The sequence below is a fragment of the Cyanistes caeruleus genome, chromosome Z, assembly GCF_971803275.1.
Source record: "Cyanistes caeruleus chromosome Z, bCyaCae1.hap1.1, whole genome shotgun sequence".
NCBI lineage: Eukaryota > Metazoa > Chordata > Aves > Passeriformes > Paridae > Cyanistes > Cyanistes caeruleus.
The window spans coordinates 79,972,342-79,999,964 of record NC_141732.1 but is presented as its reverse complement, the minus strand read 5'-3'; the positions used below and the strand labels follow the sequence as shown (position 1 = coordinate 79,999,964).

At 45.9% G+C, this 27,623-nt stretch overlaps 1 protein-coding gene across 8 annotated transcripts in view; it reads right to left on the bottom strand.

Moving 5' to 3' along the window:
- Positions 1 to 27,623, bottom strand: part of CTIF (cap binding complex dependent translation initiation factor) — a 144,855-nt gene that overhangs the window by 92,007 nt on the left and 25,225 nt on the right. For all 8 annotated transcript variants that reach the window (XM_086867470.1, XM_023944079.2, XM_086867472.1 and 5 more), the window contains 5 exons: positions 23,697 to 23,909; positions 20,514 to 20,597; positions 5,641 to 5,714; positions 4,711 to 4,815; positions 791 to 866 (listed from right to left, as the gene is read on the bottom strand). In XM_086867470.1, the coding sequence (XP_086723596.1) occupies positions 791 to 866; positions 4,711 to 4,815; positions 5,641 to 5,714; positions 20,514 to 20,597; positions 23,697 to 23,909 (552 nt within the window). The remainder of the gene's footprint in view (positions 1 to 790; positions 867 to 4,710; positions 4,816 to 5,640; positions 5,715 to 20,513; positions 20,598 to 23,696; positions 23,910 to 27,623) is intronic.

Genomic DNA, 27,623 nt, shown 5'->3' with positions numbered 1-27,623 from the left:
GGCTCAGCACTGAAAAGGGTAACACTACCACAGCAGATGGGATGTTTTCATCCTTGCCTCTGGAGGCAAAGAGGTTTCAACCAAAACACCCTGAGCATCCTCAGAAACTTGCCTATCTCAGAGCACTCAGCTCCTTTGATGACTAGGGCTCTGTAAAATGGAAAACTCTATGATACTGACAAATCGACTTATTCAACCTGACTTCTGAACTGTGAGGTCTCATCCTGCTATTTCCCAATATCCACGCATCACAGGTCATTTAACCAGAACTGCCAAAACTGTAAAGAGAGATCTGGTGAAAGAACAGGCTGGAGAAAGCACACATGTGGATTACCACTGCATATACGCATGGGCACCACCCCAAAGGAGCAATACCTGTGTCAGCACACAGCAATGTGTGCTGACACAGGTAAATGTGTCAATTTTGTCACAGGTAAATGTGTCAAAATTGTGTCAATGACAGCAATTCATTTTGGAGCTGTCAGGATGGGTTGATGCTTTTCAGAATCTCCTTTTCTTCAACATATGAGCCCTGTGTACATCCACATATATACATACATAGGTATACACTGCCCTCAGTGTATCACCTCCCAACAAAGTCTGAGTGGTACCTGCACTTGCCCAGCACTAACACCTGAAACCACAGGCACAAATCTCCCTCCCAGCCTCCAAAAGACCACAGCCCAGCAGCTTTCCCACTCCTGAGTGGGGTTTCCTAAGGGAACACAAGGCAGGGAAGGCACTGCTGCTGGTCCCTACGGTGGCAGCGGCAGATGTCCTCATCACCTACCTGCCACACTGGAAGGACTTTCTCTATGTCGTTCAAATTGATGCTGTCACCATCCTCATATTTCCCCTTTCCAAGCCTGTGACAAGAAGAAAACAAAACAAAAGCATGTGAAAATTCACTGGAGACACAGTTAATTTTCTATTAAGGCACAAGGGGAATATCAGTTGTTACGGCAAAGGCCTCTCATGGAAACAAAGAGGCTCTCTCTGGAGCAAGTGTGCTGTGCCTCCAAACACTCCCACGTAGGCGTAAAGCTGTTAATACAAAATTAAATGCTCTGCTCAGTCCTCTCCACCTGCACCATCTGCCACAGCTTGCAAACACTTTTGGTAGTAGCAGCAGTGAGAAAACCGAAGGCAGTCCTGAGCCCAGGGTTACTCGATTTCCAGACCGAGTAAAACTGAAAGCACAGCCCACCTGGACAGCAGAAATGAGAGCACAAAAGGAGTAATGAAAAACGTTTCCTTTGAAGCATTGCTCATTTGCTGGTCTCCATGGGAGCTCCAGCTCCCCTGCTGAGAAAGGTGTTGAAAATCAGCAAACACACACCTCAGACAGGAAGCAGCAATCGATATAAATATAAACAGACAATTTGAAAGACAAAGAAATTGGGATGAGAAGTCAAGCATTCACACACCATACACAGAATTGTCAGCTCACCGACTTTCTTGAAACAAGAAAGGAAAAAAACAATCCAAAGATAATTACTAGCTGGATGCAAAGAGTTTGAGATCATACAGAAAAATAAAAAAAAAGGTCAATAACTATCATCCTTCTGCATTCATAAACAACAGAGATGATTTTTTTATTATGCAAGAATGATGAAATATTTTTTCTCAGTTAGAAGCAAGATATTGTTAAATAAGATATAGTAGAGATTTTGGTAGCAGCAGACCCAGGTAATCAGTGCCTAAAAGTCAGAGAAAAACAGATCTTGTAATTAGAAAAAATGGGAGGTAAAATTTAGAAGAATGGCATGTGCTGAAGTACCAGACTCAAAAACCAGCAAGCTGAAGGGAAGTAATTTAATTAACCTTAATCAACTTGAGCACCCTGGTTTAGTAAAAGGTGTCTGCCCATGGCAGGGGGGTTGGACTAGGTGATCTTGAAGATCCCTTCCAACTCAAACCATTCTGTGATTCTGTATTTATTGGAAATCAGAAGTGTTCAACAATTGACTTTCTATCATAGATGAAATCCTGACTTTGATTTACCAAGGTAAAAATATAATGTGCATACACATACAGAAACACACATCTGAAAAAATATTTATATACATGTATTTATACAGATGAGAAAAATTATGTCACCCATCTGGGGACAAATAATACCAGGTGCAGAACACAAGTGTATTGTAGGAAGAGGTCATCTGAAAAGGGTGGGGACCATCCCAGGCTGAATTTCTGATGCTGAACTGTGGCTAAAAGGCAGGGGATGAAGAGGAGGCAGGGATTAGGGGGATGAAGGCAGCTTTCCTCTAGAGACAGCATAGCTGTGTCGCAGCTACAGGACCATGGGCAGCACCAGCAGCCACATTTCAAAGAGGTGGTAGAGAAATTCCTTAGAGTACCTGAAAAACTCAAGTGATACATGTGCTTGGGAGATACCTGGAATGAAAACATCAGCTACAAAAGGATGTTTGATCTGGAAGAGTACAAGCAAAGCAAGAGCTAGTACTGGAAATTAAAGGCGGATATATTCAGGTCAGAAACACGGTACAGTTCTTCACTTTTTCTTAACTGCTCCACTTTTGATTATTCAGCATGCCACCAAACAGCATTTGCCTGGAGGAAAATGCTTCACCCAAGCAAAAGTCACTTGAGGTCACACAACTGGATGCAGCTACATGGCCAGCCTTGGGCAACTGATCAGGAATAAAATGTTTTTTTTTTACTGTTGAAAACACATGAAAACATTGAACAGCATACTCCTTTCTTTTTTCCTATTATTTTTACACTGCACAGCCAGATTGTTAAAAAGAGCTTCCCATTCGAGCAAGAGGGGAAAATGCCTAGCTAGCAAGTGGAGATTCATGGAGGCTCAGCAAGCTGAATCTCAGCACAGATTCAGCACAGAGAGCTGATGAAATGCACAACACAGTCAGCTTTAGAAGCTAAAAAATAAGAACAATTTTGCCTTTCTTTGTGCTTCCTCTGTTCTAGCCAGGTTAGTTACATGGACGGCATTTTGTGACATACACTGTTCTGTGCTGATAGCATCTGCTTAACTTTTCTGCAGATATACTAATTCTTACTCCACTTTTACAGCTGTAATATTTAGGAGTGACTAAATACCTCACCTCCACAGTGCCTCCTCTACCTGTTTGCAATGTGGGCATTCACAATGCAGCAGGAAGCAGAGGAAAACCGCACCACCAGCCCTGTTCCATCCTCCCTGCACACAGCAGGTGTCACTGACAGGATCAACTGATAAATGCCTTCAACCATGGAGCATATTATATCTTCTTTTACAGAGGAAGCACATTGTATCTTATTTTACAGAGGGCCCCTTCATCTCATTTTTCAAACTCATTTGATAAAATGGGATTGAACTTGACTAAGAGATTTAGTGACTTAGAAATTTAGTGTTACATCTGAAAAATGCTCTTTATAAACCTGCAGTATACCTTACTTACAGAGCAGAAAAAAAAGGTTAACTGAGTCTTCCTATCCCTGTATGGTGCAGAAACCTGAAGATACTGACCCTGGGCTGGCATGGGATTTCTGGCCTGGCTGAATGTTTCTAATTGTTTCCCATCAACTGTTCTAATAACAATTCTAAACTTGTCTTCTAAACAAGATGTGCAGACCAGGGATATGGCACTGGACAGTACTTTGGCAAAACCAAATTATCAGCAGAAAAATGTCTTCAAGAGAAGATTTCCATCCCTACAAACAACATGGCAGTGATGGAACATCAGCTGCAACCTCATCTTGTAGACCTGTTTTAATTTTTCCCTTCCTCTATGCTCTGAGTGATAGCATGAGGAAAACCCGACCTGTAGAATCATGGAATTGTTATGGTTCAATAAGACCTCTAAGATCACCAAGTCCAAGCATTCCCCTGGCCCTGCCAAGGCAACCACTGACCCATGTCCCTGAATGCCACATCCATGTGGTTTTTAAATCTCTCCATGGATGGGGACTCCAGCCCAGCTGTAAGCAGCTGTGGAAGGGCTGGACAGCACTTTGAGTGAAGAAACTGTTGCTAACATCCAATCTACACCTCCCCTGCTGCATCATGAGGCCTTTACCTCTTATCCTCTCATTTGTAACAGGGGAGAAGAGCCTGACCCTCACCTGGCTACACCCTCCTGTCAGGGAGTGATTGCTTCTCCACCTGCAGAACCTGCAGGGAAATGGTGACACTCATCTAAGCAACAATTGTGAGCCACTTGGTGCCAGCACAGGTTTATTTGGTTTGACCAACCAACAACCACTAAGGAATCCAGAAATACCAGGGAAGCCTGTGGAGGCTGTCGCAACCAAAAAGGAGCTGCTGAATGTTTTCACAGCTTTATGAAACACATTGATGCTCTCTCCTTCCCTGAACTCTTGCTGGGAAGAACAGTGTCATTCACAGGAACTGTAACCGGGTCAGCACCAAGCCAGGATCTTTCCTCCAGTATCCAGAGATGTTTAAATTTAGAACATCGGGATCTGGGAGACTTGGAACCAGAGTTATTTAAAGACTGAGATCTATCAGGCAATGCAAAAACACAGGGAAAAACTCCACTCCAGCCCAGAACTGGATGATAGAGGAGCCAGACAGACTGATCATAGTCTTCTCAAATTCTGTAAACAGTCCAGGGCTTCTTCCCTATCCTCTATGCGAGGTGTGCCACCAAGCCAGAGTTCCTAGAGCAAGAGAGAAGTTAGAGACCTTCCTGGAGAGCACAGTATTGCAGAGACAGCACTCACCCTTCTCTGTCTATGTGAGGCAATGGGTGTTTGGAGGTGTTTCGCAGCTTTCTGTGAAACTGGGTGAAATCTAGTTTTTCAGGCTGCAAGTCCCACGTTGCACCACTAGGAGAGAAAAACAGGGAAAAACAGAGAAAGGAAGTCCACTACTAATTAAACAGCACTGAGCTGTAGAACAGAGGGCACATCAGAGCCTGCAGACAAGGAAAGCTGGCATTTCTGGGAGCACCACTCCCCACTCCCTGCTGCAGAGCATGTGGATGTGAGCCTCCAGTCCTCACATTGATGCATTTCTTTTCATTTTTTCTTGTTTTTCAGGTATGCTGAGCTCTTGTGGCTTGATCTAAGCCTCTAATTTTGATACAGAAGACACCCTGCAAGGTGTCTTTTCGCTCTCTGTACCAAGAGGGTATCGCAACAGGTCCATGAAATGATGTTCTCTCTGGTCCTTCACAACCTGTCTACTCCAGTGACTCAACACCTGCAGGTTATGCATAAAACTGGACAGAAAGGATATTTCACTGCTTTCCCCACACTGAGACAGCAGGCTGGGTAGAGTTCTTCCCAGCAGCTAAGAAGCAAACACATGATGGTGCCTCCAACTAATGGGAGAGTAAAATCCCAGAGCAGCAGCTCAGAGTTGACTCAGGGCTTGCCTGTGCAGCTCTGGGGTGACTACAAGTAATTGTACTGGTACTGGTTTCAGGTGTTTGGACTGCAAACCCAGGCACTGGCCCCTCCAAAGCACACAAGATGCTTTGAAAAGATTCTGCTTGGTACCACAGGCTAAATGGGGATGGGGAGCAGCAGTGATGTCAGTACTACCAGGGTACTCTCTGGTGTCTGGGTACCAACAGGGTGGACACACTAGCAAGGGCTAAGACAAGGCACAGTCCATCTTTCTCTTAAAACATATTAAAACCAGCTTACCTGAAGGAGTCAAAGGTGTTGGCAGCCCAGATGTCTGTGCCCAGCATGTCAAGGTTGCTCTCCTTGTTGCCATTCTAGGAGAGATGGAAAGATGGTTACTTGCTGGGAGGCACATGGAGCTGTCCTGACCAGGGCACAGCCTCTCCCACCAGCCACGGAGGAGTCTTGGCTCTGCAAAAGGGATCCTGTGTTCCTGTGTGAATCCATGCAATACAGAGACCCCTCACCTGCTGCAAAAGCACACCATGAAGGCAAGGACTGACAGTTTCAGCCTTGAGGACACAGAGCTGCGCACAACATGGAGCAGACAATGCATAAGCTCAGCTCTGACTCCAGCCCTGTCCTCCTGCCCCATGTCCATAACCACAATCCACCAAGGTCCGGGGGGCAGGCTGAAATTCACAAAATCACAGAATCATTTAGGTTGGAAAAGACCTCTAACACTGACCCCAACATGTGCCTGAACCACCTTTGTCATCCAGCCCAGAGCACTGAGGGCCACATTCAGGAATTCCCTGAACACTTCCAGGGGTGGGGACTCCAACACCCTGGACAGCCTGTTCCAATGCTTAGCAATCCTTTCTGTGACAAAATTCCTCCTGATGTCCAATCTGACCCTGCCCTGGCCCAGCCTGAGGCCGTTCCCTCTCCTCCTGTCCCTGTTCCCTGGCAGCACAGCCCGACACCCCCGGCTGTCCCCTCCTGGCAGGGACTTGTGCAGAGCCACCAGGGCCCCCTGAGCCTCCTTTTCTCCAGGCTGAGCCCCTTTCCCAGCTCCCTCAGCCGCTCCTGGGGCTCCAGCCCCTTCCCCAGCTCCGTTCCCTGCCCTGGACACGCTCCAGCCCCTCGGTGTCTCTCCTGTGCTGAGGGGCCCAGAGCTGTCCCAGCACTGGAGGTGCCTCAGCAGCGCCGGCACAGGGGACGGGCCCTGCCCTGGGGCTGTGTCACACCTGGCTGGCACAGCCCAGGGGCCACTGGCCTCTTGCCCACCTGGCCACCCCTGGGCTCCTGTCCAGCCACTGGCACCAGCACCACCAGAGCCTTTCCCCATGGGCATTATAAGAAACCTCCAGCCAACTGCGAAACACCTTGAACTTTCCTGTGCAGCTGCTTTTGTCAAAATGGACAACCCAAAGCACGAGCATCTAAAGCAAGAAAACCTCACCTATGTTATTCAAAGCCCCTTTACAGTCATCAGCCCTCACATGTCCTTCCTGCACAAAGAGAGCTGCCCTCTCTACCCTTTACAACTGAAGTAAATCAGGTTGGATTTTGCCACTCAGGACCATTCAAGAAATTAGACTTGACTCAGTCTGGATGGATTGAATGCATTTCACATAGGAAATCCCATATTAACCAATTTTCCCTCAACATTTCTTATTCAGATTACTCATAACCTTGCACATATTCAAATTATTTAAGCATCTCAGTCCAAATGATCCCACTCTTGCAAAACACATGCTAGAGAAGGTGGAATTAATCTATTCCCCATCATGTAACTTCTGTAATTTTCAAGTATTATTAATATTAACCAAGACATTAGAAACTCATAAAATATGTGACCATTTCTTAATGAAGTCCCAGAGCTCAATCTGTTCACAAAGTGAGCAACACTTTCCTAACCAATGTCAGGGACACACGTCCTCAGTGAACAGATGGTTTACACTTTGCAGTCATTTCCAGCACAACCAATTTAGACACCAGAAACTCCAAACACAGACACATTGCTCCCTTTTTAGTCTTCTCCAAGGGGTTTATGGATTATGATTTTAACCCCTGGGGATCTGCAGAGTTGACATGTCTCTGTTCAGAAACAAACTACCAGAAATATATAATAACTCTCATGATAACTTACAGAAGAAGAGCTTTTTATTTTAGGCAAATGCAAGCACGGTTTTCTCCTACCAAGGAGAGGAATTAATTTTTTAAACCCTTACAAGCATCCAGAAGCAGTATAATGGAAGTATACATGTGCAGGTTATCACAGCTGTCACACAAGGAAGAAAAACCTCTTCCTGCAGACAAATTATTTCAGGTGGTGAGGAGGTCAGGCAGGTCCAAAGCAGCAGCTGGGCACTTTCACCCAAACCTGGTCCTCCTAGAAGATGTGCCCATAACCTCTTGGAGACATTCCAAGCATCAGCCAGACTCCACAAAGGCGGCGCCAGGGCCCAGTGACAACACACCTTGTCATTAAGTCGTTGAGTCACTGTGGCCATTTCAAGACACTGTTTAGTTCTTCTATGACCTGTCTTTAGAACCAGTCTCTGTGTCAGCTCACAGGACAGGGAGCAGCCTTGCAGCCCTGTACTGCAGGGAGCTTACTAAAATGCTCTCATCACAGTGCCAAAACTTAATAATAAGACTTCAAAAAGCCAATTCTCAAATCCAGGTACAAAAAAAAAAAAAGAAGATGAAAATTTGCATGTATTTAAGAAAAGCAGTGACTTGCAGTCAGTCCCCCCAGGACTGCAATTATAACCATCAGCAATTTTAACATGAAACTCTCAGTGACCCAACCCTCATCTTTAGATACTCTTTTTCACTGAGAAGGAGTTAGTACTGCTGAAAATTAATTAATTCACTCAGAATGATAATTGAGAGAGACGCTTTCAAGAGTAACACCAGTACTCTGAGGGATGAGACATCCAGTAAAGCAGATCCTGCACACAGTGTAGTTTAAATGCATGTCCACAACCTCTGTCTTCCTGCCCCTGTGAGCACAAATGACCTCCATCCATTGCTGCCCAGCCCCTGGAGCTGCCCACACAAACAGAGACAGGCCCATGTGGACTCTGGCTGTTTACCATGCATGCAGCTTCAGCAAATTCCCCACAAAGTCAGCATTTGCATGCATGCAGCAGCTTTCCAAAACCCAGCTCAGCATCCCACCTCTTGCTGCTCCTCATTACCATCCTCCAGAAAACAAATATGAAATTATGCCCTTTGCTGCACAACTGCAACTAGGTTAAATCATCACTGCACACAGAACAGCACCAAGTGGCCACCTGGGTCCCTGGTATAAATTCAGGGATTATCCTGCACCATATATTACCTAAGCATTTTTCAGTTCTTATCTTGAGGAGCTTCCCCCACATTTCCTCCTTCTCAGCTGCCTACAACCCTTGGCTGCACTTTGGTAGAAAATAAAAAAAGATGAGCTAGATACTGAACTGTCTGAAAAGGCTCCAATTCAGGGCTTCCTTGTTGAAAACTGCAAGTTTTTGTATGAAAAATACAGATAAAAATATAGAATTTTTGAGGAAGACAGTATTATCCCTGCTCAAAGAGGAAAGGATATGTCGAGTCTCATTCCCATCAGAAAGGACCATCACTTTCTAGATACAACCTGATTCTGTGGATCCTTTCCCACCACAGCGTGGTTCAGAAGGAAAAGACATTTCCTCAAGATCTTCAGGAGGATGAAATGGATGAATGGACCAGGACTTTGGCCACTGGTTCCAAACCTCAGAGTCTGCCATCCACTTCTGGCACAACTGGTGCTCATGTGTGCATAAAGGAGAGCGACTCCAAGAGAAGACAGGAGGACAGAGGCTCACTGAACCTAACAGGAATGATCCCTAGTCTGAGTTCAAGGATGCACCTAAACCCATATAAAAGTGGATTCTTTTACAGTCTTTAGCAGGGTAGGAAGGTAGCTCCCCAGCTAGCCCTGCAGACAGCTCACACAGAAAGCAGCTGGACTCAAGGTCACCATTTGACACCATCTATGTGCTGTCCACACATCTTTCAACTTATAATGAAGACCTGCCAGGAAATAATTACAGACATCTTTTGATTTCCCAAAACTGAAATACTCCAAGACTTCAAATACAGAAAAAAACCCCTGATTTCCTTTGCACTTAACCAGGTGACTAGGGACTTCCTTCCCAATGCTAAGGCACTCAGCACACCCCAGTGGGTCACCCATCACGAGTGAATTAAACAGGTCTTTGAAGTGTCCTTCACAGCTGACACACACCCACACCTACGTGTGACACACACCGCAAACATGTCGTGAGGGGGATACCTCCAAGTAGCAGCAAGCACAGGACACAATTTCAGCATGTCACTACTAGATAGACCTCGGGTGACTGCCTGAACTGGCTGCTTCTCCTGTGGCTGCCAGACCTAGATTCAGAGCCCTGCCTGGAGCCCAATCCCAGCTGGGATCCTGTGCTCCCACTGCTGCTGTGATCCCACTCTTCCTGAAAACCACAAACATGTTGCTTTAATCAAGGGCAACTCTGTCCCACACACTCCAAAACCACTGGCCTGGTGAAACAGGAGAGCTCCAGCTCTCAGGCCACTCGTGCCTGCACCTACAAAATCATGCCCATGACCAGAATCCTGATTGTGGGGCTTCCTCTGAGTCCTTTAACATGCTCTATTTACATGTTGCAAAGGGATGACACTGTGGGAGGATCTGAGGAAGGTAAGATTTGGCCCTAGTTCTCTAGTGCATGTGTGGGGAAAAATAATACCCCTTCTATATCTTCATGAGGATTAATTATGCATATTTATCAACCCCACATCCTCTAAAGCTGCTGAAGGTATTTGGACAATGTCCTTAATAACATGCTTTAACTTTCGGTCAGCCCTGAATGGAGCAGGCAGTTGGACTGGATGACGGTTGGTGCCTTCCAACTGAAATATTCCATTCCATTCCATTCCATTCCATTCCATTCCATTCCATTCCATTCCATTCCATTCCATTCCATTCCATTCCATTCCATTAATTCTCCTCCCAGGCCCAAATAAACTTCTCAGTTGGTTCTCCCATTGCTGAGGCCACTGTTGGAGTCCAGTTATTCACATGGCTGAGGACTCTTGTAGTTCACCACAAGACACATTACACAAATAACTATTTTTGTCTCTTAAGGAGCTGTGCCTGATGTTCCCTTTTATTCTCTCACTTGTTGTGCTGTTAAGCAAACTGCAGGTTTCTTGTTCAGCCTTCAAGGCATAATGACTCATCTGAAAACCAGAATAACTCACCTGACCAGCTCTACTCAAACACCCCACAAGGTCCTTGGGGAGAAAGGTGGATATTGTCAAGGGAATTGCTCCAAAAGCTTTGCTCAGAGGCTTGTGAAAGGCTTTTGAAGTGACCTAAAATGATTAAAAACCCATGACATCACAAAGTGCAGATTATTTAATTCTTCCTCGTATGCTAAAAATCTGGAAAATACAAAGGGAAGCCTATGTTTTAGGACTGGTGTGAGAGCTGACAACTTCAGGAGGGTTTCTCATGTCTCACATTCTCATGGGGCTACTGCAGACACTGCCATGGGCTAAGGCAAGGGCAGGGCCACCTCAGCCTTTAAAGCCAAAATGAACCACCACTCAAACTGCTTTTGAACACAACAGCCAAGTCCACTGGTCACTAATTTCAGGGCACAGAGCAGGATCCAGCTCCACCACTGCCACCTGACTTGGATGAGGCAGGAACACAACTGCACAGCAGAGCCTGAACTGCCCAAGGTGATGCTACCCAGTGGTCCAGCATGTACCTTGATGCACATGAAATACGGAAGAATTCACCTAACACAAGGAACTGGAAGTAAAACACTCCAGTGCTGGTTTCTGCATTGCTCCAGCTGGACATCCTCCACCCTACAACCTAGTAAGTTTCAAGCAAGTTCAAATACATTGTGGTATTGACTTCAAAAGAGGTGATTATCTGGTTTTCAAGTTGTATATAAATGAAATTGGAAAGGTTGTGTTTATTTCCACTGACAGTTAAAGCACCTTCTTCCCCTCTTATCACACCCTGACCCAATCTCCCAATTGCTGAGAAATACCAAATGCACAAAAGAAGTTGTTCAATTGGCATGAAGGGAAGAAAAATCACGGTGGATGTCAGGCTGGCCACTTTAGGAAGTCTTGGGGAAGAGCCAACCTTGTAGACATCCCAAGGAGTGAGAAATACCTCCTTTGACATGAGCACCAACTGAAAAGGTGGTTGTGAAATGCACCTCCACTGCTTGATGTTTGAAGGATTAATTGTATCCTACACACGGAACATCTTGTTCACACACACATACAAAATTTCTGTGTCAAATGCTACAGTAGGACCAGGTCAGCACATGCACCCTTTATTTCAAAAGACACACTGAAAATAAAAACTGTTCACTCATATTCAATAGACCCATCTTTTAGATCTGGTTTGCTGCAGACAATCCAAGATGTTGCAAACTCTAGAAATGCAGCTGGCCACAATAAAAATGTCTCAAGAAACAAGACTATTGTAGGTACCACCATGCATCAATGTCCACCAAGAAAAGCCACTGGATACAGCACAAACCAGTTAGATCACAATTGCCGGTGATTTTAATAAACCAGTTTGTCTCCTGGCTCTAAATCATGGCCTGGGGCTTTCTCCCTGTTTACCCTCCTTACATTTATCAAGCACTGATACTAACACTGAAAACCAAATAGTTTTTAAAATAAAATTGCTACAGTAAAAACTATTGAAATGTCTGCTGAAGATGCAAATGGTCCAAACTTAGTATGGCCTGAATACACTCACAAACTCACCAGCACAGCCAAGCTCAGTATTTTCCTCAAACTTCTGACTAACCACCATATATGAACAACTTTTTACTGGTACCTTACTGAGGAGGAGTGAAATCTCTGGAATGAAAATATGACCCCCAGAAACAATCCCAGACATTTCTGGTGACTTTGTGTCCTGCAATAAGATGCTTCATGCTAAAATGGACTCTCTCTGCAGACCTTCTGCTCACATCAGCCTCATGAGTGATGCTTAAGGAGTGGGTGAGAGCCTGCAGGTAATGACTGCTCCTTAAAAGACCACCTAAGCAGCAAAACCCCTTCACCAGCATCATAGCAAAGCCCATAAAACCCCTTTCCCAGACTCTAGAGGCAGCTAGATCCCAGCAGAAAGCCATGGCTTGGCACTGGTGAGATGTGGCATTGCCCTTCCATCCTGCACCACCACCTGGGTATGCTCCACACACAGCTCCTGCTAAACAAACCCACCGTGCTGCAGGAGCAGAACTGACTGCCAAAGCTGACAAACACTGAAGAAACTGCTCTAATGGCACGAAGCTCTCTACCCCTTGCCTCCCTCTGGCCCTGTTACTCTGCTGTCCCCTCAAGAAACCAAGGCTCTTCCGGTCTCTCCCAGTTCCCCAGACAGTTCTTGAACTCTTGCTCACAGATCTTATTTGGGCTCCTCCACAAACCATTTGTGGTCTACACTCACCAGCAGGAGATGGGACCTCTGAGCCACACCTTGGGGCTGGGAGGGGAAATGCCATCTCTTCAGAGACTGATTCCCAAACGCTGCTCAAACCCATGCCAATCCTTCTGGCCAAGCTCTGCACCTTCTCAGGAACAGCCAGGCTCATGCACATTTCCATTGCCAGCAGCCCTCCTTCGGAAACTAGCTGTCAAATCTCACATTTGCATTTTAATTAGCAGTAATCATATGTTTCACTCACATTGCAATTTTCACCTTTGCAATGAGCTCTTTGAGGCATGAACTAATTAATCCTGCTGCCTTCGTCAGCTCAAGAGTTAATATTTTCTGCTTCTTCAATGCAAGTTTGAAAATCCTATTTGCAGAAAAAGAAGATAAGTTTCCCCGGTGCGAAACCATAAATGGAAACACAGTGATCACCTACGTGGTTGCTCTCAGTGAAGATAAGTATGGGTGAAGTGGGATGTGCTGGTAGAGATGTAGATCAACCCTGGCAGCAGCACAAGTTTTAAGTGTCCTGAAGATATCAGCAGATTCTGGATAGGATTCATGTTCAATCGTATGCAAAAATTTCAGTGTTCAATGTACAGCATTCATAGGTGGGGAAGAGGAAAAACAACAGGAAGGTGTCTGAGTTCTCAGACCCCAAGAAATCTCTCAGATATTCCCAGCATAACAAAAGTCTCACATCTGCACCCAGGAGATCCCTAAATCAACTTGTGGGGTGTCCTTCAAATGGTTCCTCAACTTTGATCTTATTCCTCGTCAGAACAGAAAACAGCTATTGTGTAAAAGGTCCTTTTTGAGGTTTTTCTGCTGTGGAAGTTTTCACACACATAATTTGTTCTGCTACTAAATCTTCCCGCTCTGCAGAATTTTCCCACTACACTCCAAGTATCTCCCTAGACCTAGTCCAGAAAAACCACTCCAATTTGAACAAAGAAAACCAAAGGCTTAATTATTTTAATAACTCAAAATACACCTTTAGAAAAAATCAACACAAAACCAACCATAAGATTACTCTAAATATCTTAGTGGGATAAACTTATTAGCTTCTTTCTTCTCAAAGTATTACATAAAGCTGTAAAAACATCAGAAACTCTTATAAAAATGTCATGCAGAAACCCCAACCCCTTTGGGTGTTTCTTCCCTTCCTAGGTCTATGTCCACCTTCCCCAGCCCTCTCCAATCTGCAGAAGGGACACTAATCATCAATCTGAGCTCTTCTTCCACCAGGGTAAGTAAGGTTTTATCTATACTTGTGTGATAATACAGGACTGAAGGACCTGATGGATTTGGAAGTGGGAGGTTGAGCTTACAAGATCTTTCTGGACTATGTGGGAAAGGATCAAGCCTGTGTGGCTGCGTTTTTTGGACAATACTGGAAGAGCCATGCTAGCCAAGGATGTGCTAGATAGACAGCACATTTACACACAAGGATGAAGAGGAGGGGAACACTGAAGGCTCTCAGAATGGCCCTAAGAACACCAGACATGCTATGGAAACCCATCAGCAAGGTCCTGTCCCTGCCTCAGAGGAAATGGGCCATGTCATCCCTTCCCTGCCCAGAGCTTCGGCACTGACTGACCTGTTCATCCACACCTAGAAAGATGGAGACCTCAAAGGTAAATCAAGTCTCACAAAAATAAGAGTGTGGGAAGCTCTACAATGGGCAGACAGGCAGCACCTGGTCTTCTCTACCCAAATGGAAAATGAGTGACAAAATGTCCTCTCATGTGAGTCACTGGTGACACCAGGCCCAGAAGACACCTCCCCCCACCCTCAGTAAGCAGCAACAGTTCTCCAAAGCAGGCAGCAGAGCAGTGAAGCATCTCCCGCCCAGACCTCCTGACACACAAGCTTGACTTCCTGAGATCAACCAGCAGGAGATCCTCCCTGGTGGATGCAGCACATGCACGTGGGAAGGGATCATGGTCAGGTGTCTGCTTCACAAGAGGCACTGCTGCTTCGTAAGGCCAAGCCCAAACAGAAGTCCCAGAGAAAGTTACACCTATACATTAGCTAAAGGACTTGATTTCTTTCTCAGCAGTCCTCTCCAGCCATAATTAAGCAGGGTTGCATTCACTAAACGAGGGAGCATCACCCAGCAACCACAGGCAGAAAAGTGACTGGTTTTCTCAGAGCTGCTCCTTGGTCATGAGCAGGTCACCCCACCTGAAGTTCTACTTTCTTCCTCCATCAGGCAGGCATTCATCAACATGCACTCACTGGCCAAGCCAGTGTCTGTCTCTTGCTTTCTCTTTCTCTTTTGGAAACACAAAAACAGTGTCTGCAGCATCAGCCAGTACCCACCTGCCCCAACAGATCCTCAGCATGGTGGACAACCTCAGCCACATCCAGTGTAGACACTGGCCCTGGGATGTGACATGAGCAGGTCAATGAGATGGAGAACCCCAAACGTATTCCCCAAACATGGAACTGTTGGAGCAAGTCCAGAGGAGGCCATGAGGTTGATAAAAGGACTAGAGCACCTCACCTGTGAAGACAGGCTGAGACAGGCTGACAGGTTGTTCAGCCTGGAGAAGAGAAGGTTGTGTGGAGACATCACAGCACCTTCCAGAATCTGAAGGGAGCCTGAAGGGAAGCTGGGGAGGGACTCTGCATCAAGAACTGTAGTGACAGGACAGGGAGTAATGGGTACAAATTGAAAGAGGGGAAATCTAGACTGGATATTAAGAAGAATGTTTTTCCCGTGAGGGTGGTGAGACACTGGCCCAGGCTGCCCAGGGATGTTGTGGATGCCCCAACCTTGGCAGTGCTCATAGCACATAAAGCCCTGAGCAACCTGTTCTAGTGGAAGGAGTCCCTGCCTATGGCAAGTGACTGATTTTTAACATCCATTCCACATCCTTTATATTCTATAATTTCTAGAAGTCCTTCCAGAGTCATCCCTCTTGTTTTCTTTCGGATCTGGACCCAAGGATGGGCAACTCAAGTGAGGCACAGGCTATCTACCAGTACAAGGAAAATGAATTACAAATTTAGTCAAGAGATCCTGCCAATCCACTGTCTCTCTAGCCCTGTGTGGTTAGCCAAGAATTTGGGGCATTACACGCTGCCTGCTGATGTCACTGGACTTAAACCAGCAGGACAATTTCACTGCTAACTTCAGTTATCTGGACCCAGTGACATGGCCCCTTTCCAAGACCAGGGAGGATCTCCTGGTGGTTGATCTCAGGAAGCCAAGCAGCACTGACACCCACCAAAAAAAACCAAAAAAAATCTCTGGAATTGCAAAAGAAATCTGCACAGATAATTTGATTTTTCCACTCTCCATTAAAACTGAGTTCCTCTGTGCATTGAAATCTGCTGTTACCCAAGAGACAGCATTCACACATCACCCCACACCTCCTCTTGCCTTTGGTATGGCAACATGGCAGCTTTTCCAGCCATGACTACAAGACATGGACATGGAATGACAAGATCCTAAAGCTCATCTCATTCCATCTCCTGCCATGGGCAGGGACACCTTCCTCTAGATGAGGTTGCTCCGAGCAACCCAGCCTGGAACACTTCCAGGGATGGGGTAGCCACAGCTTCTTTGGGCAACCTGTTCCAGAGCCTGCCCACCCTCACAGTCAAGAATTCCTCCCTAATACCCCATCCAACCCTGTCCTTCCCATGGGAAGCCATTCCCCCTTGTCCCTCCAGGCCCTTGTCAGAGCTCTTACATTGGCACAGTTAGGGAAGCTCTTTACTCCAGGCAGTATGATCTCCAGCCAAGGCCCAAGAGTGCAGACCCACCACCCCACCCTGCCACCACCTGCTGCTGCTTCTGCTGGTTTAACAGGACGGCAAACAAAATCATCTCCTTCACCACCAGCTCCTCAGGGAGGACAGGACAAGAGTGCTGCAAACAAGGTGTGGGATCATCAGGTGTGATCTATGCACCCTACCTGCTCCTTCATGGCTCAGTGGATTGGCAACACGACCATCAGCTGCAGAAGCCTCTGAGAGCCCAAACCCTGTACCAAGTTCCTGCTGCACCTGGTGGGGCATGGACACAAGCAGTGGAATGAAAGCAAGTGCTGTTTACTGCCAACAACACAGGTTTATGCTTGGTGATGATGGGTGACAGCCAGCCACCATGGGGGAAGGGAGGGACTTGGCCAGGGAAGATTTTCAGCTCTCCCTCTCCCACTGCCTGGAGAAATGGCACAAACCCGCAGAGCTGTTCTGGTTTTTGTTACTTCCCTTTACATAAGGGGAGCCTGGGATGGAGTTCCTGCCAGGTCTTTCATGTACCAAGAGCTCTGCTGGCTTCCTCAATATGCACCATACCAGAATTCTTTTACTTAATGAATTGCTCTCAGAAATATATCAAAGAGCTTCCTACTTGCCACAGCCTCACAAGGGGAATGCAAATAAAGTATTATATAAAAACTTCCCACTGGCTCTTTTTGGGGAAGAACAAAAATCCAAACATAAAAGCGTTTAAAATTATTCCATTATCTAAAACTTCTTCATTTATAGAGGCAGTGAGGTGCTCAAATATTTTGAGTACCTGGTCTTTGCCCAGAGGCTCATACATGGTGAGACCTGGCGAACTTCCTGAGGGTTTAGTGGAACATGGCCACACCATGCAGCAAACACAGAGGTCCCAGTAGGAAACAAGAATTACAGATGAGCTGAATGTAATTGTGAGACCAAGATTTCCTCAGCACGTGAGTTCACAAAATGTATCTCAGGAGATTCCCCCATGAGCAGACCATCTTCTCACAGCCACCTGCCCACAGAACTGGGCAGACCAGGAGGTTTCAGAGGGATTTTTTTTTCTGTTTTTAAGCCACTGCTTTGTATGGAATGCCCATCTGTCAGCCTATGGGAACTGACATCCATCTAAGTCTCACACAGCTGCTAATACATGTCTCACCAAGCAGTGCAAGAGCAGGGCAAGTCTGGGGTGCTCTATTCCAGAGACACCCAACAGCATCAGAAACCAGCAATTTAGGAATATCCTGGACTGCAGGTTGCATCAAGACACTTCATTTTTACCCTTATATTGTATTTTATTCAGAAATTGCTCTCAGCCACACACTTGTACAACAACCAGTAGATGCTTATATACACACATATCATATATAAATGCATAACACGCACACAAACACACACACACAAAAATAATATTTTATTACTCTTAACCTTGCTGGATTGTACAGCCCAGAATTTCAAAGGCATCAAGTACTCAGGGGTGCATAGGGGGATTTTCAGGCATGGGAAAGTCACATCTCTAGGCTTCCCTATAACCTTTAGGAAGCCAATTACTTCTGAAAAATCAAGCCTGGACTACTCTGTCTTCACAGAAAATGAACCACATGCTGAATATATTTCCAGGACTAACCTAGATTTCCATATAAATGCCCTTTCTGATGGCCAGGTTAGAACCACGTGAGGCATACCACGGTCACTGATACATAACCCACATTTTCACATTAGCTGAAGCCAGCAGAAATCTCACATCCAAGTATTTTCCAACTAAAACTGGCAATGCAGAAATCTCAGCTGGAAACACAATAGGAAAACTAGGAATTCCATTTTCTGCCCAAATCCTTCAAATACATAAAAAACTGCAACAAAAAAAACCCCATGAAAAAACCAAACAGCAACAACAACAAAACCCCAAAAAACCCCAAAACAAAACCAAAAAATTGAAACCAGACAAACCCTGAACAGAACAAAAAAAACCCCACACCCCCGAAACCTAACCCCTTTCTTCTATTGGGAAATAATTAGCTGGCTTCTTCCTTAGCAGGTTTGAAAAGTGATTGATAATTTTAATTCAAGAAAAACATCTTACTAATGATTTTGGTTTTTTTAATATTGAAAGAGTATAGTGAAAACAGCCAGAAATGTTAATAAACTGCACTTGGTCCTCAGCAGCAGCATTTCACTCATACAGCAGTGACAGTGAGATAAATGCTTGCCTGGACAGAGGAACAATAGCTTGCAGCTCCTCTTTGGTGCCAAGGAAAATTTGTTACTCACAGTTAAAGGAAGCCAAACATGGAGAGAGATAATTACTAGCTCTGCTGCAGGCTGGGAGAGAGCCCAAACACAGGGTAAGCAGCTTGGGCATCAGCGAATGGTGTTTGTGTGTAGGAAATGAGCTCCCTGTAGGAGGAGATCAAATACATTTAACTCCCACAGAAAAAAAACAAACCAAAAAAACAGCAGGAAAACAAAAAACCTCATGTAAGCCGAAACAAAAGAGAGCATGGCACCAGGCAGATGGGGGATATCAGGAAAGTAACACCCATGTGTGGCTCCTGCATCCTCCTGTGGTCCCCACCGGCCACTGACACATCAGCAGAGCCCTTGGGTGAAGAGCCAGGGACCTTATTCCCCAGGGAAAAGCCCTGATCCACCCAAGGAAGCCCGATGAAAATGGCCAGCCTCCCAGCTGAACATCCAGCAGCTGTCTGCAGTGCTGGGAGGAAGCCTGGATGAGGTTTTGCTGCTGAATATTTTGAAGCAGATCAAAGCTATAATAAATTAAATCCACAATTCCGTCTGGCACCTTCAGGAGTTCATCTGAAGCAGTGTCTCTGTTCAGCACACACCCTCCTACACAACAACAGCCTGCCTTTGTTGGGTGCAGGTGTTGGTACCAGCACCCCAGGGCCATGGCAGGGAAGGGATTCCTGAGCCCCCATCCCTCCGCCAAGAAGTTCCAGCATGGCTCTATGTGGGAGGAAGATGAGCTCAGAATGAGAGCTGCAATATGCCCTGCTCAGACTGGCACAGCCTCTTGTACACCCCTGTAAGGTGGTCCCAAGCTCCTCCTAATGGACCTCACACACAAGACTGAATCTGGAGGATATAAGCAGAGCAAGAGCATGAAAGTCACCAACTTGAAGCCACTTCTCTGGGTGGGACGTCCATCAGCCACAGCAACTGGAAATGCTGTTTCCCCTTCCCTCAGTTTCGTATCTCCTCAGGAAAGTGCTGCTCTCACAGAGCTGATGATCTCATGGTGACACAGCAGCTCATCAACCAGATGACAACGATCAAACACAAGCCTCCACCCTACCCAACCCTCTTCTATGGGGGTACTCACATGAAGAGGGACAGCCACCTCCAGCAGTGCTTGGTAAACACTCCTCACTCATGTTGACACCACATCCAAGCACCAAAACTGACTCACACCTGGCTCCTGTCACTATGTATGACCAACACAGACTCTCAGCACGTGCAATTTTGCTTCTTCTGCCAGCTCACCCTCTCGGCTGTTTAACGCTTTTCCCTGTAACACCATCCTTGTTCTGCAGCACACAACAGAGAAGCCCAGTTACACAAAGATCCCTCCTATCAGCTACATCCCATGCTTCCAAGTCAGCTCTGATGCTTCTCTCAGCTTCCCCCCACAGGTGGCAATAAGAAAGTCTTCCGGAATAAATCTGACTCCTCTTATTTTTTCCCCTTTAAGCTCCTGGTGAAAGCATCCATCTGCATATCAGGATGCTGCCCACCTCCCATGGTTTGGGCAGGAATGAGCTTTTGGATGCCAAGCATCAACATGTGCCCCCTTCCACGGGAGAGGGAAAGCTGGCAGCACATCCCAGGCGAGGCAGTGCAAGAAATAAAGGCAAAGATCTGGGGAGGAGGAACTAAACACAAACCCTACCTGGTTATGTTCGTGAGACGACGAGCCCTTCCCTCGGGATGGGGAACAGCTGCCATCAAGCTGCTCGCTACAATCCGCCGTCCACTGCAAAAGGGATAAAAAAAGGGATTGTGTAAAATAATAGCTGGGCTGGGCAAAACTGCTGTGTCAGTCCACAGCACACAGAAAACATCGTCCGGCTGCGGGCATCGCTGTACGTGTGCGGCACTCCCTCCTTTTCCAGGATGATCCCAAAGGCTTTGGCTTGGAAATGCTCCACCCGCTGACAGTGGGTAGAGGGAAGATGCAGGAACAACTGTAAGAAGGCACTTGATATTGTGCTTTGCAATAAAATCCAGCCCCAATACCTCTTTGCTGACTCTGGCAGTGTCTGGAATCCCAAGTGTGTGATGCACACTAGGGTGATTTGACTTTATCCCTCATTTCCACGGAATTCTTCCATGCAAAGTTGGAAAATTTCTTCATTTCTGAACTCTTGTTTGCTTCAGGGACAGATACATGCCCTGACCAGGGGCAACCCATGTTTCCATTCTAAACAAAACAGAAAATGAGCATGGAAGCTGTAGGTTTGGTCACTGCCATACATGGCCATAGGGGATCAGCAGATTCTTAGGCCAGCTTGCCTCAGGCATGGGCAGCAAGGTGCCTCCATCCAAATAATTGAATTTGGTGTCATTTGTTGGGGTTTTTTTTTCCCCCTAAAGAATTGTAGGGCTGCATCATACTGGTGAAAAAAAAAAAAAAATGGCAGAAATTTTCACTAGACAAATACGAAAGATGCTACTTAATTCTAAAGTCATTTTGTAACTCCTTCAACAAAGTGGAGACTGACCAGCCCCACTTCCGAGGTTTTCCATGCTGGAAGCAGCTGGCTGCTCCAGAGATACTCAATGCTTGGTACCATCACCAAGGATGATGCGCCAAGAAAATGAAAAATAATTTCCATACAAACAACCACCTGAGAGTTCCGTGACAGGTACGGATGAGGCCACAAAATAAAAGTCTTCACTGAAACTCATGAAAGTCCATGACCCCTGCCCTCATCAGAAAGCCAGTTCTAGCTCATAGATGTGAGGATTTCAGTCTCCCTCTTTAAAGAGCTGCTCAGCACTCTCCTGCCACTTCTGCTGACCCCCCTGGACAGGTTCATGATGCCATCACTCTTGAGAGCCTTCTACCAGATATATGCCTATCTCCTTTAACAATTTGGAGTGCAACCACACTCAAGAGCCTAGAAAGCTCTCTCATGGTACAAGCTCACTCCTTATTATCTCCACAGCAAAATAAAATTGCCTTTTTCCCTCTGATTTTCCTCTTTTCTCCTGGTGGGAGCAAGGCTGGGGACATCCTCATCATGAGAACATCCACATTTTGGGATTCTCTGAAGTGGTGATGGATTTAGCTTCCATGGGAGTAGTGTGGAGGATGTGCCTTTCCTTCTTTCCTTCCTTCCCCCAACAAGGAGTGCACTTGTCCAGGGATGTGGCGTCATCCAAGCAACTCACGTACACGGGTGAATGGATTTATCCACTCTCAGGCAGGGAAAATGTCACAGCCATAAGGAAACAAACTGCAGAGAGATTAAGGAACTTGCCCAACATTAAAGATTTAGTTGCTGGCAGAGCCCTGCAGTTAAAAACAATTTCCTTGGTCTCAGCCAAGTGTCCTTCCCCTAAATCCATCTTTCTCCCACTAGCTCTCATTAAGAGGGAACGTGACACCTTCCACCAGGCTGGCTCCCACTGGGGTTACTCCAGTCAGCTGCAGGATATGTGCCTGTTTATTCCTTGCTTTGCTAAGAACTGATCAGAAAGAGAAAATCAGAAATAAAAATTCCTGATTATTTCCTAGAGGCGGAAAAATGAAAAAAGCCTTTTTGAGACAAGAGCCAATTCCTTCTTAGTACATCCATTAAGATATGGCTTGATAAATGCAAGTGACCCAGAGTAAAAGCCCATCCTCACTTTTTATCCAATAAACAGCCCTAGAAATTCAAAATGCTGCATTTTGATGGAGTTTCACAATAAATCCTAATTAAACTTCTCCATCAATGGTCTGGGATACAACTTAATTTAGCTGCTTCATTTGAGGTGCCTCTAAAAGTGGTTTAATTAAAAGGTTCAGTGTTCAGATCTTTCATTATTACAAATTTTTCTTTTAAAATAAAATCCAGCCATCTTGAAAGAGAACACTCTCAGAAATGACATTAAAAACCCAGCAGGTCCTTTTTTCCAGGGCAGGCCAGGAAGCTAAAAATGCCATTTCCACAACTGGAAGATGGATTTGGTTGTTGCAATCGAGGATATTAATGCAAAAAACATACATGGGCTGCCATGAGAATTAGAAATTTTTGTCCTTAGAATGCAGAGGGAGCTTGGGCTTATTGGCAGATCAGTGGACAGGCTAGAAGAGGTTGTAAAACTTTGTCTACCAATTTATTTCTAATTCAATACTACTTTTGAACTTGACACATTAATAATCAGGACTTGTCTGTTTGACCTGAAGCCCCTCCAAAGCGTCACTTCAAACACAGACATCTTCTGGCCTTGGGTTAAAAAAATACACTTTGGATGGCTAGATTTTTAAATATATTTTCTCCCACTTCTAAGGGCTTTGATACTCAAATTGTAAAAGACCTCTTCACCAAAATCCATTCTTAAAAAGGTTCCTTTGGTAATTTTTTTACATGGAGGTGATATAAAACAGGTCTAGAGCTCTTGCTCAGACCCTCAGCTCCAGCAAACTTGCAGAGCTCAGACAGATCAGATCAAACACTGCTGGTACCAGATGGTGAGATCCTTCATATACAGAATCATGAAACGGTTTGGGTTGGAAGGGACCTTAAACCCCATCTCACCCCACCCCCTGCCATGGCAGGGACACCTTCCACTGTTCCAGGTTGCTCCAAGCCCCATCCAACCTGGCCTGGAATACTTTCAGTGATACACCTTGAGACCATAAAAACCAAACCCAGCATCAGGAAATTGCTACCAGCAGGTTGGAGACCTCAAATACATCCCCGAACAAACGAGCTGCCCCAAACCCAGCATTTTACCATGTTCTGCCTCACCATCCAAACCCTGAAAAACTGCTTCAGCTGAGAACACACATCCCCAACCCAGACTACAGGGCACTAGTGTGTCCCCAGCCCCTCTCCCACCCTGCAGTGAGCCTTTCACCCACCTGTGAGACGTGGGACTGAGTCTTCTCGCTCTCGCCGTCACCTTCGGTCTTGTCTGTGAGCAGCCCCTGGACCTGGTACTCCAGGACGTAGCTGTCGATGAAGCGCTCCAGCTCCTCAATCTCCTGGGAGCGGCTGCTCCCCGCCTCCGAGGAGGCTGATGCCACTGAGGAGCTCTCCATCCCTTCAGGGGACACACCAGGAACACAGGGGGCCTGAGGAAGCGGGACAAAAAAGACATCAAGGAATTGTTTCCCAGTGATTCTAAAAAAAAGGTTTAAAAACCCAGCAGACAAAGCCTATCTGTTACCATGGGCAGCATATTTTTTGCTGTACATCTGCATTTCCAATACAATTTATAAGAATCCTAGGTGGATTTAGGGCTTCCAGGCATGCAAAAAATCTTCCATTTCTGTAATATTTCCTGTATTTAAGGACAACAGACATATTTCCTGGCCTCCTGCTTAAAACCCAAACTACTGAAAACCTCCGGACATACGCACAAGAGAAAAAAATCTCACACTAAAATGCTTCATTTAATAAATGCAAAGCACTAGTTGTGCTGGATATGGGTGAGAAGCTGGGGGTAATGGACAAGGGTGAAGAGAAGGATGAAAACTGAAAAGCTTCTCTAGGGCAGTGTCAGTAAATAATGCTGAGCTAATGGTGCGACAGTCCAGTGAGGAGGTGAAACAGAGATCACAACAGAATTCACTTAAAAAAACTCTTGCTGCAGAAAATTGCCTCTATAGAAGACATAGGGGGATTTATAATTCTCTTCTCCTTCCTACTTCTCCAGGGCACAATGCCAGTAACACCGTAAAGAAAGGAAACCACCATCTCCTTGGGCTGAGCCAGGGAGGTTCAGGTGGGACATCAGGGCAAGGTTCTTCCCCCAGAGGTGCTGGCACTGCCCAGGCTCCCCAGGGAATGGTGACATTCCCGAGAATGCCAGAGCTCCAGGAGCCTTTGGACAGCTCTGCCAGGAGTGCCCAGGCTGGGATTGCTGTGCACAGCCTGGGGCTGGACTCTGATCGGTGTAGGGCCCTTCCAGCTCAGGGTATTTTATAACTTTATGTTTGGAAAGAACTAGGCCTTGGACCAGTGTCTTGTGGTAAATCTCTATTCCTCCCTCCCTGCAGCTGGGAGGGAGAAGACATGGGAGCTGCCAGCACACAGCAGGACACAACAACTTCATCCCTCACCCTCTCCTTCACCAGGAATGGGTATTTACAGTCTGCTTTGAGACAAGTATATAATTGCTAAGCAAATTCGGAGTGAGTCACATGCCATCCAGAAGGGAAGGGGGGGAAAAAATATCTGTTCCCAGCTCATGTAGTTTCCAGCCCTGAACTATTTTCTTCTCTGTCACTTCTGAACAATTGTGGCTTCATTTGGAAACTGCCAAGAATGAGCAGTTCTGGCCTAAGGATTTCATCTGCTCAAGGAATTATTCCCAAATGTGCACAGACTGTCAAAAAGGCTCATTACGTAGACCAATATCACACATTAGCTCCTGAACAAAAATCATATTCCATATTAAAAAGGACAAAGAAGAAAGAAGAAAGTCAAGAAAATTAAAAAGAAGAAGCCCCAGAGAGTGTGGAGCCCTGGAGGAGAGCATGCTTCTCCCCTTTTCACTAATTAGTGCCAATTACCAAATGGAAAGCACAAATTATCAAACAGGAAGTGTTAAAGAAACTTGAGTTGGGAGAACTGGAGGCTCTGATGAGTCCTGGAGGAGTGTGATGGCATGGAGAGATGGCATGAGGCAGGGGACAAATGATACAGGTGGCATCACCCAGGAAGGAGTGAGCAGGGTCAGAAGTGATCCTCCATCTCACTGAGCCACATATGACACAAGCCCTAAGTGCTTTTTGACTATTTCAGGGGTTTTTGAGGCTGGCACTGGAGGAAATCGAGCCTAGGGCACTGCCCTGGGGATGCTTCCCATTGAATATCCATGATAAAACATGAAGCAGAGGAAGAACTACCACATGCCTCACTTTTGGGGTGCTCACCAAGTGCACAACCAGCATTTTATCAAGTAGCAACAGGAGAGATGGTAAACTGAAAGGAAACATGTTTGTCAGATGTCACCAGGTCCATTAAACAAATACAAACCACATATCTGAGGTATTCGTGGATCTCTAGTGGAAAACTGTAAAACAAATTCATCTTGTGGTACCTTCACCTCTTTCTAAAGGAAACCATCTCTCAAGAGGAAGAAAACTCTGCTCTGCTTGGTGATCTGAGCCTGGAGCTGGTTTCTCACCGCACCTTGCCCTCAAAACACATACAAAAAAAGTTTTCAAAGAAAAACCCAAACCCACACTTGAGCATGAAAGCGTTTACTATCTTCCCACACTGAGCAAACAAATGTTGGTGAGAGCTCCTCATGAAGCAGTGATCCCTTGGCTTTGTGTTGGTTCAGCACCTACTACAAAGGATAACCAGACCCCAGATACATTACTTAATCATTACAAACAGAGATCAATCTCAAATTCGCTTTTTTCTTTCCACTTCCCCCTTCTTTCCCCTCTACTATGTCAAAGCACAAAGTCTGTAAGTTTTGAGGGGTCTGAAAATTACCTTCCAAATCTTTCCTATCTCTGAAAGTGTTCAAGGCCAGGCTGGATGAGACTTGGAGCAACCTGGTGCAGTGGAAGATGTCCCTGCCCACAGCAAGGGGGTAGAACTAGAGGACCTTGAAGGTGCCTTCCAACTTAAATCATTGTAGAATCCTATGATTTTACAAAGGCCATGTTGTGCTCATTACTGTGACCACTAAAGAAGGAATCATAAGCAGAAAAAGTCAATAGATGTGCAAACTGCTTATTATAACTTAGTAATTATCAGCATTACTGTAATGCATAATTATTATTAATAGTTGTTATTAAGGGCGAGCTAAATGGGGTTCTTGCTCTAGCAAGATTATACAATTTTTTTGGGCAATTATACAGTTTTACCCTTCATCAGCAAATAATATGAACAAGCATTATTTTATGACACTTGTAGGCTCATTTCCTTTCTCCCAAAGGTGCTCCAGGCTTGTTGAACTTGTGGAAGGAAACAAGTGGTGAGTCTGATAGGTGAAGAACAGTAATGGAGAAAGAACTCACTTTGGACTGAGAGGCAACAGAGTGGAATTTGTAACCAAAATGATTTAAGAAGCAGTGAGTCCATGATGAGAAGACCAGGGACATGCAGGACAGTGATGCACTTCCATCAGCTCACTGGAGGCTGGGTGAGAGGACCCCACATCCATGTCCTTCCTCAGGGAGGAGGCTCCAGCCATTCCACACCAAAAGCTCTCCAAAATCTGGACTGCAGCAGCCTGGCAGTGCCAAGATAGTACAGTAGGGCAACTTCATACAGATCATCTCCTGGGATGAGACCCATCTGTGTCACGGCCACACCAAGGGACTCCAGCACCCAAAACAAGCTTCTGGGCAAAAATATTCTGGCACAGCAACATTATACCAAAACTGCTACCCATAAAGAGATCTTCTTAAAACATTTCTTACAGAATCATTGAATCATGGAATTGTTTAGATTGGAAAGTCCTCCAAGACCATCAAGTCCTACCATTCCCCCAGTACTGCCAAGGCCACCACTGGCCCATGTCCCTCACTGCCACATCCACACAGCTTTTAAATTCCTCCAGTCCTCCATGGGGACTCCACCACTGCCCTGGGCAGCTCTGCCAGGGCTGGACAGCCCTTTCCATGGAAGAATTTTCCCAATATCCAACCTCAACTTCGCCTGAGGCCGTTCCCTCTCCTCCTGTCCCTGTTCCCTGGCAGCACAGCCCGACCCCCCCGGCTGTCCCCTCCTGGCAGGGACTTGTGCAGAGCCACAAGGGCCCCCTGAGCCTCCTTTTCTCCAGGCTGAGCCCCTTTCCCAGCTCCCTCAGCCGCTCCTGGGGC